The 15,306-nt window shown below is 46.0% G+C and overlaps 1 protein-coding gene across 5 annotated transcripts in view; it reads left to right on the top strand.

Annotated features, from left to right (window-relative positions):
• The window catches only part of ERBB4 (erb-b2 receptor tyrosine kinase 4), a 1,160,668-nt gene that overhangs the window by 859,559 nt on the left and 285,803 nt on the right, over nucleotides 1-15,306 (top strand). For all 5 annotated transcript variants that reach the window (XM_029069455.2, XM_029069453.2, XM_029069454.2 and 2 more), the window contains exons 13-14: nucleotides 8,335-8,467; nucleotides 12,161-12,254. In XM_029069455.2, coding sequence (XP_028925288.1) covers nucleotides 8,335-8,467; nucleotides 12,161-12,254 — 227 coding nt within the window. The remainder of the gene's footprint in view (nucleotides 1-8,334; nucleotides 8,468-12,160; nucleotides 12,255-15,306) is intronic.

Raw genomic sequence — 15,306 nt, 5'->3', positions numbered from 1 at the left:
TCTTCTGACTCCCAGGCCCCTGCTCTATCCACTATGAAATGCTGCTTTTACCACCTGCCCTACCCTGTAGGCAGATAGCATTGTCCATAACCCCAGCTGAGCTGACCTTACATACCCTGCCATCTGGGAAGAGAAAGTTCTTACTTTCATTCCTTTCTCCCCCTCCCCATCCTAGTACATAGAATTGGAATCAACTCCACTCCCATCCCCTTCCCTCTGCACCCTAGCCCAACCTAGCCCAGACCTTGAGTAAATAGAGCTGGAAAGGATTTACAAGGCTAAAGTTGTAGGTGGCCCTCGTCCACAAAACAACTATGAAACACAGAAAATGATCTTAGTAGTGGTCTATAAAGAAAGCAGGAGATGGGAATTGAAAAGATTTACCTTTCATTTAGGAAAATCCCTACATTGGTTCTATTAACAGCTTCCCTAGATGAACTATATTTCTCTCTTCAGTAGTTTGGTTTCGTGACAGCCGGATGCTTCCAATTCATTTTGTTTAAGAAGGAGAACTGTGTGGTGTTTCTATCATGAGACATTAAGGCTGTAGATCAGTTTCTTTCTTGAGTTGGTATTCTTGTAAGGTTTGAGTTCAGGTGAAATATGGTGCAGTAAAATCAATGGACCTTCCAAAATTAAATGTGTTTCTTTTCGGGCAGTTCTATTTCTTCAAAGATAGGTTCTGTGGAAATCAGTTCTTGAAACAAGCTTCTCGGAGATGTTCTCATTGTGAGTTCCTCCCTGCAGGAAGAATAAGCAGGTGGTTTCACAGTCAGTAATGGCTTTGATTCATGCATATCTGTGTGTGCAAGAGTTATCATCTGAATGAATCAATCTTCACAGAGATACACCCAAGACACAGTCTTCCAATGAAAGAAATATTTGCATTGGCGACTAGGAAATGAATACTTCCTAGAAGCAGCGTGGCTCAGTGGAAAGAGCACGGGCTTTGGAATCAGAGGTCATGAGTTTGAATCCCGGCTCTGCCACTGGTCAGCTGTGTGACTGTGGGCAAGTCACTTCACTTCTCTGTGCCTCAGTTCCCTCATCTGTAAAATGGGGATGAAGACTGTGAGCCCCACGTGGGATGACCTGATTCCCCTGTGTCTACCCCAGCGCTTAGAACAGTGCTCTGCACATAGTAAGCGCTTAACAAATACCAACATTATAGAGAAGCAGCATGGCTCAGTGGAAAGAGCATGGGCTTTGGAGTCAGAGGTCATGAGTTCGAATCCCAGCTCTGCCACTTGTCAGCTGTGGGACTGTGGGCAAGTCACTTAACTTCTCTGTGCCTCAGTTACCTCATCTGTAAAATGGGGATTAAGACTGTGAGCCCCACGTGGTACATCCTGATTCCCCTGTGTCTACCCCAGTGCTTGGAACAGTGCTTGGCACATAGTAAGTGCTTAACAAATGCCAACATTATTATTATTATTATCATTATTATACTTGTTTTCTCTAGGATTGCCCAGGGGTTGATTTAATCTGAATAGTGTTGGGAGGGGTGGAAATGCTAATCTAAACTCCGGAGGTGGGGGGATACCTCAGGAGGACAAGCACATAGGCTAGAACAAAGCGAGTTGGGGAAAGGGATTGTTTTTAAAGCTCTGCCTCGCCTCAGCCATTATCAATGGCTGCTCAAAGCTCTCCAACTCGAGTTTCCAGAAGGCCTTGGGACATTGTACTCCCCAACCGCCCTCCCCCGTCTCCGCCCTGAAGGGGCCATTTTGGGAAGCCTCCCTCCTCCCCCGTGAGGTGATTGATTTCCCCTGCCCCAAGCAACAGTGTCCTTGTTATCACTGTGTTATCACCTTACCTTAGCCGCCACCTATGCCCGCAACCCACCCCGGACATCCTCAGGGCTCCTGCAGCCACATCAGAGACATTTGGACCATGAGCCCCAGGACTCTCCTTGCCGTTGGCCTTTTGACTTTGATTTAGATCAGGTCGACCCTTAGTCAACACCCGACCCAGGTCATCACCAGGTCATCATTAATAATATTTTATTGCATCATGTTACTATATTACCGCTTTCGCATGTTATCATTAATTGTTCTCAGTGCTGCCACCTACCTCTCTGGCCTCACCATGTCCTTCCACCCCCTCTCCTCCCATCTGCCTCTCCCAATCCTCTCCTTCCCCTTCCCTTCTCCCGCCCAGCTCTTTCCCACTCTCTCCTCTGACTCCTCCCTTCCTCCCCTCCCCCGCCCTAGAACCCCACTTTACCAGTGCCATCCCTCTTCCTCCTCCCCCTACACTCCTCCCCACCAAACCCCTCCTCCCACCCTCCCCCCTTCTCCCACCCTCCCCTTCTTCCCTCTTCCCCACGAACGCCCCATCCTAGTCCTCCTGTCCCACCGCCACCCCTCATCCGCCACTCCCCTTCCAAGGCCCCGACATCTCATTCCCATCCAAACCCTCCCCTCCCCCCATTCCCTCCTCCCTCCCTCCCCTGCACCCACAACTACTTTCAAGTGTGGCCTTTGGAATCCCCGCTCCATTACGGGTAAACTACCTTTCATCCTTGACCTTTTCCTTTCTTGCTCTCACCTCCTCCTCTCCCTTATGCAGACCTGGCTCACTCCTGAAGACACGGTCTCCTCTGCTGCCCTCTCCAGCGGAGGCCCCTCCTTCTCCCACTCCCCCAGACTCACCGGAAAGGGACAAGGCGTAGGCTTCCTTCTCTCACCCCGATGCCGCTTCCGCACTATCCCTCCTCCCCCTTTCCGCTCCTTCCCCTCCTTTGAAGCCCATATCATTCGCCTCTACCACCCCCTCCAGATTCTTGTGGCCGTCATCTACCGCCCTCCTGGTCCCACTCCGACTTCTTCAACCACCTTGGCCCCTTTCTCACCTTGCTTCTCTCCTTCCCTCTGCCCACTCTGATCCTCGGAGACTTCAACATCCACATGGATGTACCTGGTGACTCCTCTGCCCCCCGCCTGCTATTGCTCCTCGACTCTGCCAACCTCCTGCTCCACCACACCTCGCCCACTCACCAACTTGGTCACGCCCTCAATCTCATCATCTCCTACCACTGCACTATCTCCTCCCTCATCAACTCTGAAATCCCTCTCTCGGACCATAACCTTCTCACCTGCCTCATCTCTCACACTTTCTCCCATTGCAAATCTGTACTACTCCCCCACAGAGACCTCCGCTCTCTTGATCCCATCCATCTCTCCAAAAGCATCTCTCCCCACCTTGCCCCCCATCCTCTCTTCCCACTCTCGATGATCAGGTCACCGCGCTCAACTCCATCCTCTCTACTCATCTCAACTCTCTCGCTCCCCTTTCCCTCCACCGCTCTCTCTCCACTAACCCACAGCCCTGGGTCACTGCCTCTGTTCGCCTCCTACGCTCCTATGCTTGGGCTGCCGAGAGCTGCCGGCGAAGGTCCAAGCACCGAGCCAATTTCATCCATTGAAAATTTATCTTTTCCTGCCTTAACTCTTCCCTCTCCTCCGCCAGGCAAAGCTTCTTTTCTTCCCTCGTTGACACCCATGCCTGTCACCCCCGCCAATTACTGCGGACCTTTAACTCTCTCCTTAGGCCCCCTGTTCCTTCCCCTCCCCAATCCCTCACCCCCGATTATCGGGCCACTTCATCACGAAAATTAACACAATCAGGTCTGAACTCCCCAAAGTTACCCCTCGCCCTTCTGCCCCGCCCCCCACCACCAACCCTCTCCCCTACTTTCCCATCCTTGCCTGCAGTATCCTCAGAGGAGATCTCCTCCCTCCTCGCAAGTGCCACCCCCTCCACCTGTGCCTCGGACCCCATTCCCGCTCACCTTATAAAAACCATCTCCCCTTCCCTCCTCCCCTCCTTAACTTCTATCTTTAACTGCTCACTCTCCAATGGCTTCTTCCCCTCTGGCTTCAAACATGCCCATGTCTCCCCCATCCTAAAAAAATCCTCTCTCAACCCCACTTCCCCTTCCAGTTACCACCCTATCTCCCTACTACCCTTCTTTTCCAAGATCCTAGAACGAGTCGTCTATACTTGCTGCTTACAATTCCTTAACTCCCATTCTCTCCTGGACCCCCTCCAATCTGGCTTCCGCCCCTCCCCTCTACCGAGACTGCTCCCTCTAAAGTCACCCATGACCTCCTTCTTGCCAAATCCAATGGCTCCTGCTCTATTCTAATCCTCCTTGACCTCTCAGCTGCCTTTGACACTGTCAACCATCCCCTTCTCCTCCACACCTTATCTCACCTTGGCTTCACGGACTCCGTCCTCTCCTAGTTCTCCTCTTATCTTTCTGGCCGGTCATTCTCAGGCTCCTTCGCAGGCACCTCCTCCCCTCCCATTCTCTAACTGTTGGGGTTCCCCAAGGGTCAGTACTTGGCCCTCTTCTGTTCTCCATCTACACTCACTCCCTTGGTGAACTCATTCGCTCTCATGGCTTCAACTATCATCTCTATGCAGATGACACACAGATCTACATCTCTGCCCCTGTCCTCGCCACCTCCCTTTAGGCTCATATCTCTTCCTGCCTCCAAGACGTCTCTACCTGGATGTCTTCCTGCCACCTAAAACTCAACATGAGCAAAGCTGAGCTCCTCATCTTCCCTCCCAAGTCCTGTCCTCTCCCTGACTTCCCTATCACTGTGGACGGTACGACCATCCTTCCCGTCTCTCAGGCCCGCAACCTCTGTGTCATCTTTGACTCAGCTCTCTCGTTCACCCCACACATCCGATATGTCACCAAAACCTGCCGGTCTCACCTTTATAATATAGCCAAGATCCGCCATTTCCTCTTCACCCAAATGGCTATCTTACTGTTACAGGCTCTCATAATATCCCGGCTAGATTACTGTGTCAGTCTGCTCTCTGATCTTCTTTCCTCCTCTCTCTCCCCGCTCCAGTCTATTCTTCACTCCACTGCCCGGCTCATCTTCCTGCAGAAACGCTCTGGGCATGTCACTCCCCTTCTTAAAAACCTCCAGTGGTTGCCTATCAACCTCCGCGCAAAACAAAATCTTCTCACTCTAGGCTTCAAGGTTCTCCATCACCTTGCCCCCTCCTACCTCTCCTCCCTTCTCTCTTTCCACTGCCCACCCTGCACGCTCCGCTCCTCTGCCATCCACCTCCTCACCATCCCCCGTTCTCGCCTATCCCTCCATCGACCCCTGGGCCACGCCCTCCCGTGGTCCTGGAATGCCCTCCCCCCTCACCTCCGCCAAACTAATTCTCTTCCCCTCTTCAAAACCCTACTTACAGCTCACCTCCTCCAAGAGACCTTTCCAGACTGAGCTCCCCTTCTCCCTCTACTCCCTCTACCGTCCCCCCCGCTTCACCTCCCCCATTTCCCTCTGCTCCTCCCCCTCTCCCTTCTCATCCCCTCAGCACTGTACTCGTCTGCTCAACTGTACCCTATTCATTTTGTTAATGAGATGTACATCGCCTTGATTCTATTTATTTGCAATTGTTTTAATGAGATGTTCATCCCCTTGATTCTATTCATTGCTATTGTTCTTGTCTGTCCATCTCCCCCGATTAGACTGTAAGCCCGTCAAAGGGCAGGGACAGTATCTGTTACCAATTTGTACATTCCAAGCGCTTAGTACAGTGCTCTGCACATAGTAAGCGCTCAATAAGTACTATTGAATGAATGAATGAATCCTCCCTCCCAGTCCCACAGCATTTATGTATATATCTATATATATGTGGCTTTCTCATTCACCCCACACATCCAATTTGCCACCAAGACCTACCGGTCTCACCTTTGTAATATTGCCAAGATCAGCCCTGTCCTCTCCACCCAAACGGCTATCTTACTGGTACAGGCTCTCATAATATCCCGGCTACTGTACTGTGCAAGCCTTCTCTCTGATCCCCCTTCCTCCTGTCTCTACCTGCTCCAGTCTATTCTTCATTCTGCTCCCTGGCTCATCTTCCTGCAGAAACGTGTTGGGCATGTCACTCCCCTTCTTAAAAACCTCCAGTGGTTGCCTATCAACCTCTGCACAAAACAAAAGCTTCTCACTCTAGGCTACAAGGGTCTCCATCACCTTGCCCCCTCCTACCTCTCCTCCCTTGTCTCCTTCTACTGCCCACCCCACACACTCTGCTCCTCTGCCACCCACCTCCTCACTGTCCCCCATTCTCACCTATCCTGCCATCGACCCCTGCGCCACGTCCTCCTGCTGTCCTGGAATGCCCTCCCTCCTCATCTCCTCCAAACTAATTCTTTTCTTCTCTTCAAAGCCCTACTGAGAGCTCACCTCCTCCAAGAGTCCTTCCCAGACTGAGCTTCCCCTTTTCCCTCTGCTCCCTCTGCTACCCCTCTACCCCCCCACCTCCCCTCAGCTAAGCCCTCTTTTCCCCCCCCTTCCCTCTCCTCCTCAACCTTCTCCCTTCCCCTCCCCTCAGCACTGTGCTCTTCCGCTCATTTGTATATATTTTTTATTACCCTATTTATTTTGTTAATGAGATGTACATCACCTTGATTCTATTTATTGCTATTAGTTTAGCTATTATAGAAGCTGTGTGGCTCAGTGGAAAGAGCACGGGCTTTGGAGTCAGAGGTCATGGGTTCAAATCCCGGCTCGGCCATTTGTCAGCTGTGTGACTTTGGGCAAGTCACTTAACTTCTCGGTGCCTCAGTTACCTCATCTCTAAAATGGGGATTAAGACTGTGAGCCCCACGTGGGACAACCTGATTCCCTTGTGTCTACCCCAGCGCTTAGAACAGTGCTCGGCACATAGTAAGTGCTCAACAAATACCAACATTATTATTATTATTATTATTATTAATGAGAGATACATCCCCTTGATTCTATTAATTGCTATTGTTTTTGTCTGTCCGTCTCCCCCGATTAGACTGTAAGCCCATCAATGAGCAGGGACTGTCTCTATCTGTTGCCGATTTGTACATTCCAAGTGCTTAGTACAGTGCTTTGCACATAGTAAGCGCTCAATAAATAAATACTATTGATCTGTAATTTGTTTTTTGTTTCTATTCATGTCTGTGCCCACCTTTAGACTCTAAACTCTTTGTGAGCAGGGAATGTGTCTATTTATTCTTGTTTTGTACTCTCCCAAGTGTTTAGGTCAGTGATCTGCACACAGAAAGCACTCAATAAATCTGACTGACTGAGTTGAAGCCGAGCTTGGCTTAGTGGAAAGAGCAAGGGCTTGGGAGTCAGAGGTCTTGGGTTCAAATCCCAGCTCTACCACTTGTTAGCTGTGTGACTTTGGGCAAGTCACTTAACTTCCCTGTGCCTCAGTTACCTTATCTGTAAAATGGAGACTAAGACTGTGAGCCCCACATGGGACAACCAGATAACCTTCTATCTACCCCAGAACTTAGAACAGTGCTTGGCACATAGTAAGCGCTTAACAAATACCAGCATCATTACTATTATAATGTTAAGGTTAAGAGCTTGTGAGATGGAAGGGTGGTGGTGCTGCCTATAGTGATTGAAAAGTCAGGGAGAAGACAGAATTGGGTAGAGAGTTGAGGAGTTCCGTCCCTATGATGAAGCAGAATTCATGCACTGGGATTTATTGAACAGACTGTCAAAATGGCAGTCCTGGCTGGTATATCGGAAGGGAAAGTAGGGGCCTGGGAGAATCAAGCTCTTTGGAAGAGTACCTGATCGCATGCACATGTGATCTGTGTAATTCTCCTCCTAATTCCTTACCATTAGCTTTAAAACACTTGCCCCCTCCTACCTTACCTCCCTGATTTCCTACTACTGCCTACCCTGTACACTTTGCTCCTTAGATGCCTACCTACTCACTGTACCTCATTCTCATCTATCTCACCCCCATGCCCTTGTGCATAGCCTGCCTCTGGCCAGAACTTCCTCCCCCTTCATATCAGACAATCTCTCTTTCTACCTTCAACTCCTTATTAAAAAATATATCCCCTTTAAGCTCATTTTGGGCAGGGAACATTTCTATCAACTCTGTTATATTGTATTCTCCCAAGCACTTATTACAGTGTTTTGCAAACAGTATGCACTCAATAAATATGATTGACTGATCTCGTCCAAGAAGCCTTCGCCGACTTGGCCCTCGTTTCCTCTTCTCCCATTCCCTTAAGTGTTACCCATGCACTTGGATTTATTCACACCATCCTCCATTCCACAGCACTTCTGTGTATATCCACAATTTCTTTATTTCTATTACTCTCTGTCTTCCCCTCTGACTGTAAGTTCCCTGTGGGCAGGAAATGCTTCTACCAACTCTCTTATATTGCACTCTCTCAAGTACTTAGTACAGTGCTCTGTACACAGTAAGCACTCAATAAATGAGGTTGATTGACTGATTGATTCATTCAAAATTTCTTTCCTTTCCCCTCCTCTCTATCACCTTTTTCAGCCGCAGAAGGCATGGTGTGCAATCCTTTGTGTTCGACTGACGGCTGCTGGGGACCAGGAGCAGATCAGTGTCTCTCTTGCAGACGTTTCAGCAGGGGCAGGACCTGTATAGAATCCTGTAATCTCTATGACGGGTAAGTTATTCCCCCTTCCCTGGCCCTCATCTCTTAGCCCATAGACAAACTAATCTGGACTGTGTAGACTCACATTGCCCAAGACTCTAAGGTGGTAGCCAAAGCTGTTTATTTTACATGGTCTGTATGATAGTTAAAGTACTCTGACCAGCTAGAATTCATATTTCTCTGAAAAGGAAACTCTTCCTCGATGAAACAGCCAGAAGGTGCAGTGGCTATCTTAGAGAGAGAAATCAAAATTTATGTTGAAGGAAAACAAAATCCACCTGACTGTATCAAACAAATATATGGAAAACATGCAAATGTTACAAAACACATTTCTTGCAGGTCTAGTCAAATCAGTTTTTATTTTCTTATCCTGCTAATGTAAATACATCTGCCCCATTGCGCTTTTTTCCGCACACCAGAAAAGCCTAACAAATAAAATCCTTTATATATTCAACCTTTTCAGACACAGTGTAGTCCGAGCATTCTTAATATATTTCATCTCTCCCTCGGGAACTACAATAATTACATCGCAGACAATAAAACCGAACATATACCTTGTTGAGTAGAATTTCATAGACTCATAAAATCACTTTATCACATTTCACCATTCGGGGCATCACAGTTGCCCTTCGGTAGCAAAGACAATACTTTTTGTTGTTGTTCCCAAGCCAAATACTCTTAAATAGCCAACTCTGGGAATTTTCAGGAGTTACACATTTGCAATTGGGCTTAGAAACTCCATGATCCCTTTATCCTGAGGCCTGATAAATGAGTTACATTTTAATTCCACTATTTGTACTTTTCAATCAATTTCTTGAGCACTTACTGTGTTTAGAGCACTGTGAGAAGCACTCAGGAACTTAATGGACTATCGTTGGTAGACACGATCCCTGTTCTCATAGAAATCTTGTCCTTAACATTTTACATGGGAGATGCTGGAACTTATGGACAACTAAGGTTCAGGGGCTTCTTCATTTGCCTCTACAGAGAAATAGAAAATTCACTTCTCTCTTTGAGGGGTGGAAAAGATGGAAATTAAAGGTCTCTCTATGAAAGCAATTCTTAATAACATTCTCAAGCTTTCTTGAGGGAAAATATCAGTGATTATCATTTGCTTTATGTCTTTCCTCTATTTTAAATACTGTTCTGGAACCCAATTCAACTATTATAAAGGAACAATTCCATGACCTACATACACATAATGCAGCCTGAAATGTGTTTCTGGGACTGTAGATTCCTTTGACTATACCAAATGAGAGTGATAACCCATCAAATAAAGACGCCATCATCTTTTCATTTCAATTTTTGTCCTTTCCTTAGTCATTTTTGAAAATCAAGAAAATGGCATGCTAAGAGGTTTAGAGGATATTAGTTAAAATGAGTTTGCAACCAAAACTAGCTCAGTGGAGTGACATTTTCCGTATTAAATTTTACATCATCTTAAGTACAAAATGATGCCTAGTTCCTCACCTCAATTTGCCAGAATGATGAAAACTACATAGACTAAAAGCAAGCAAAAAAGTGCTAAGCTTATCCATCCCCTTTATTTCAATCAATCAATCAATTGTATTTATTGAGTCCTTACTGCCTGCTGAGCACTGTACTAAACACCCAGGAGAGTACAGTACTAGAGTTGATGTATATGTTTTGTTCACAAGGAGCTCACAGGCTAGAGGGGGAAACAAACATCAGTATAAATAAATAAATTGGGGATATGTTCATAAGTGCTCTACCCTTACAAAGCAAGAGACATTTCACTCCTCCTGCCCAAAATTCAGCATAATGGTGGACCTGCTTCTGAAACACCAGCAATTAGAGGGAGGGCAGTCCATTGGCAGCTTTACGAGGTTTGAATAGAATGTTGTTGTTTTTTAAATGGGATTTGTTAAGCACTTACTATGGGCTAGGCACTGTACTAAGTACTGGGGTAGTTGCAATCTAATCAGGAAGGGCACAGTCCCTGTCCCAGGTGGGGCTCCCCGTCTTAATCCCCATTTTACAGATGAGGTAACTGAGGCACAGAGAAGTGACTTGCCCCAAGTCATATAGCAACAGACAAGAGGCAGAGCTGGGATTAGAACCCAGGTCCTCTGACTCCCGGGTCTGTGGTCTATCACCAACAGTGTTTCTCAAGATTGGCTTGAAGGCAATGGAAATAGTCTTATAAGACTTTGTCAGCCCACCAGCCCAAGGTCTTTCAGATATTAAAGAAGACAAAATTTCAGGGAGATGGACATTTCTATAGAAAACCCTAAGCCCCTGGCCCACAAGAAATCATCTAGAAGAACCCAAAACAAGATAATCCAGTAAATCCCAACCATCATTAAGGGAAAATATGGGTTCTGTCTTCACAAACACTGGAAACATTGAATAATTACAGCTCTATCCCAGTTAGCACTCTTAATTGTTCCTAGAAAAATAGGGGGTTAGGTGAAAGAGCATTAAATGAAGTATAATTTCCCATGAGAAATATTGTAAAAGAACATTAAGGCAACTCCAAGATCCAAATAATTAATCAAAATAATTTAAGAATATAAAAGTGATAAAATACAATTAATATAGTTGCACGATTGAATAGCAATGCAAATCTGTCCTAATGATAACACACTTAAAATCACATTTTTAAAAGTCCACATATATAAATACTTATGATTTTCAAAGTGTTACCTTTCATATTCTCATCAGCTCAAACTCTCCTTGGACTAATCTACTGAAGAGCTGTCATTAGCTCTGCTAAATGGATTTGTCATTATCTAATGCAGAAAGGAGATGGAATTTAATCATACTGCTTATTTATGACCGTCAAAATGTTCCAAAGGTTGAGGAATAGAGGGAAGTGTTTGAGTCAAAATAAAACCCTGCAATATTATCTCAAAGTGAGAGAGCTTTGTAAGACACACCAACACTAAAATTCAATAGTAGTATCATGAAAGAGCACTACAAGGATAGTGTTATAGCAGAAATAGCTATGATTCATGAATTTACCCAAATACAGAAATACTACAAGCCCTGAAAGGTATTTTTTTCCAAAACAACTTAAAAGAAAACCAATCTTTATGTAGGCAGGGCTCCATCTATGTGTATATTTCCAAAAGGCTGAATTAAAGTGAACAGAAAAGCAACACACTTTAGGCCTCCCACAAATAAGAACAACTTGCATTAGAGTTTGGAATATTACACAATTCAGACCCATAAAATAATTCATCACAATAAGTATCACCACTTAAGCCACAGAAATCAATTTTCAAAATTGCAATTGGCAGAATAATTTCTTGCTGAACTTCATGAAGGAAAACAGTTGCATAAAAATGTGTGTAGAAACACAGAAGTTTTCAAAACTGTACCAATAGTCCATAGGCAGAGGCCTTGAAAATCAGATTAAATGCTTGGAATTCTGTCACAATCTTCATCAGAATGAGTTTATGGTAGTGCTTGTGTTTTGACTGGTAAAACAACTCTCTGAGAATGTGATGCTCTACTTCGTGCTGTGGAAGGGACAGAGAGCCAGATGGCTGTCATTTATCTCTTCTCCAATGGTGAGTGCCTTCCTTAATGCCAAGGAAAATGTTTTCGATGTGTTCGGCTCTCACAAAGCCACAAGAATAGGATTTTCCTTGCCAGGAGGAATTTTAGCAGATGTTAATGCATTTGTTAAGTTGACAGCACTTTCATGCCCTCGCACTCATCCAACGGATGTTTTCTCAGTGAATTTCGGGAGTATGCAAATGGCTCCATCTGCGTGGAATGTGATCCCCAATGTGAGAAGATGGAGGACGGACTCCGGACTTGCCATGGGCAGGTAAGCATGAAGGATATACGATGCATTTTAGGCCCATGTGGGGCTTTACATTTGGAAGTGGGAAGAGTTGTTGTTTCAGCCAATTGCTTTGCCTCCAACCATCGGCCTCCTCATCTGAAGCTATACCCCATCCTCCATGCGATTCCCTCTGTAGCCATGTGCTTCTTCTCATTCTCTCATTTCCATTCAGTTCATCTGAACTTTGCCCTATGTAGCATTCTTGCGTAGAATTTAGAGAAATTGCTCATAGGTGGTTTCATGCATGAGAAGTAGCATGGCCTAGTGGAAAAAACATGGGCCTGGGAGCTAGAGACCTGGATTCTAATACTAACTCCACCACTTACCTGCTGTCACTTAACTTCTCTTTGACTCAGTTTCTTCATTCGCAAAATGGGGATTTAAAACCTATACTCCTCCCTACTTAGACTGAGCCCCATATGGGACCTGATGATCTTGTATCTACCCCAGTGCTTAATTCAGTAATTGGCACCTAAGAAGTGGTTAGCAAGTACCACAATTATTATTATCATTTCATCGCAAAGCATTAAGCTTTGCAAAGGGCAAAGAGAAATTAATTTCCACTTTAAATACCATGATTCCATTTTTAAGGGGTGAATATATGTGTGTGTGTTTGTGTGTGTGTGTGTGTGTTCATCTGTCTCTCAGGCATTACTTCTAGGAGGCACTTTGCATACTGAGCCCATTGTTGGGCAGAGATCATCCCCATTTCTTACCAAATTGTACTTTCCAAGCGCTTAATGCAGTTCTCAACACAGTAAGCACTCAATAAATATGACTGAATGAATGAATGAATAGGTAATACGCAGAGGAACAGTTTGACCCAAAGATTTGCAGATACTTTGGTCCATACACAAGACAGCCTTGTTAGGAAGCTCTGAAAGAACCAGAGGAGCTCTAATGTCATGTAATAACATGACATTAGCCTCTCCCTACACCAGAGAGAATTCAAACATTACCTAACCACTGCAAATTCTTTCTCCTGTTGGGAGAAGTTTCCTCACAAGGGTTCAAAGGAGGAAGACTGAACTTGGATTGAGGAAATTAGAGATGCAGGTTGGTAGATGCATGTGGATGGATGTATGTATAGTCTTATATGTACAATATTTGCAAAATGTTCAAAAACACAGATATGCCATTGATTCTATTCTGTATCGAGTCCTGGACTCCAAATCTAAAGCAAGATAAGAAAATTTTGAGAGAAATTGGAGGAGATCCCCCCCAAATTAAAGGGCTGGACAACAGAGCTTAAAAGCCTAAAATAATTGAGATTGCTCAGTTTGGAAGCAGCATAGTCTAATGTAAAGAGCACAGGCCTGGGAGTCAGACGAGCTAGACTCTAATCCCAACTCCACCACCTGTCTGCTATGTGACCCTGACAAGTCACTTCTCTGTGCCTCAGTTACTTCATCTGTAAAATAAAGGTAAAATGCAACTCCCCCCTACATGCAATAACATGGAGAATTCCATGGGGGACAGGGACTGTGCCCAGCCTGATTAACTTGTATCAACCCCGTGCTTAGTACAGTGCTTGGCAAATAGTAAGAAGCACTTCACAAGCATTATTAAATGATTATGATGATGATTATTATAATGATAATATTTCCAAGCATGAGAGAACATGCTTGGAAATATTATGAGAAGCAGCATGGCTCAGTGGAAAGAGCACGGGCTTTGGAGTCAGAGGTCATGGGTTCGAATCCCGGCTCGGCCACTTGTCAGCTGTGTGACTGTGGGCAAGTCACTTAACTTCTCGGTGCCTCAGTTCCCTCATCTGTAAAATGGGGATTAAGACTGTGAACCCCACGTGGGACAACCTGATTCCCCTGTGTCTACCCCAGCGCTTAGAACAGTGCTCGGCATATAGTGAGCGCTTAACAAATACCAACATTATTATTATTATTATTATTAACAAGGCTGATTTCAGTCTTCTACAATGGGCAGAGTGATGAGAATTACATTCCCTACAATTGTGAGGTCATTCATTCATTCAATAGTATTTATTGAGCGCTTACTATGTGCAGAGCACTGTACTAAGCGCTTGGGATGAACAAGTCGGCAACAGATAGAGACAGTCCCTGCCGTTTGACGGGCTTACAGTCTAATCGGGGGAGACGGACAGACAAGAACAATGGCACTAAACAGCGTCAAGGGGAAGAACATCTCGTAAAAACAATGGCAACTAAATAGAATCAAGGCGATATACAATTCATTAACAAAATAAATAGGGTAACGAAAATATATACAGTTGAGCGGACGAGTACAGTGCTGTGGGGATGGGAAGGGAGAGGTGGAGGAGCAGAGGGAAAAGGGGAAAATGAGGCTTTAGCTGCGGAGAGGTAAAGGGGGGATGGCAGAGGGAGTAGAGGGGGAAGAGGAGCTCAGTCTGGGAACGCCTCTTGGAGGAGGTGATTTTTAAGTAAGGTTTTGAAGAGGGAAAGAGAATCAGTTTGGCGGAGGTGAGGAGGGAGGGCGTTCCAGGACCGCGGGAGGACGTGACCCAGGGGTCGATGGCGGGATAGGCGAGACCGAGGGACGGCGAGGAGGCGGGCGGCAGAGGAGCGGAGCGTGCGGGGTGGGCGGTAGAAAGAGAGAAGGGAGGAGAGGTAGGAAGGGGCAAGGTGATGGAGAGCCTTGAAGCCTAGAGTGAGGAGTTTTTGTTTGGAGCGGAGGTCGATAGGCAACCACTGGAGTTGTTTAAGAAGGGGAGTGACATGCTCAGATCGTTTCTGCAGGAAGATGAGCCGGGCAGCGGAGTGAAGAATAGACCGGAGCGGGGCGAGAGAGGAGGAAGGGAGGTCAGAGAGAAGGCTGACACAGTAGTCTAGCCGGGATATAACGAGAGCCCGTAATAGTAAGGTAGCCGTTTGGGTGGAGAGGAAAGGGCGGATCTTGGCGATATTGTAGAGGTGAAACCGGCAGGTCTTGGTAACGGATAGGATGTGTGGGGTGAACGAGAGGGACGAGTCAAGGATGACACCGAGATTGCGGGCCTGCGGGATGGGAAGGATGGTCGTGCCATCCACGGTGATAG

Source organism: Ornithorhynchus anatinus, chromosome 7 (assembly GCF_004115215.2).
Source record: "Ornithorhynchus anatinus isolate Pmale09 chromosome 7, mOrnAna1.pri.v4, whole genome shotgun sequence".
NCBI classification, from domain to species: Eukaryota; Metazoa; Chordata; class Mammalia; order Monotremata; family Ornithorhynchidae; genus Ornithorhynchus; species Ornithorhynchus anatinus.
The sequence above is the reverse complement of the archived record's forward strand: the minus strand, read 5'-3'. Positions and strand labels throughout refer to the sequence as shown.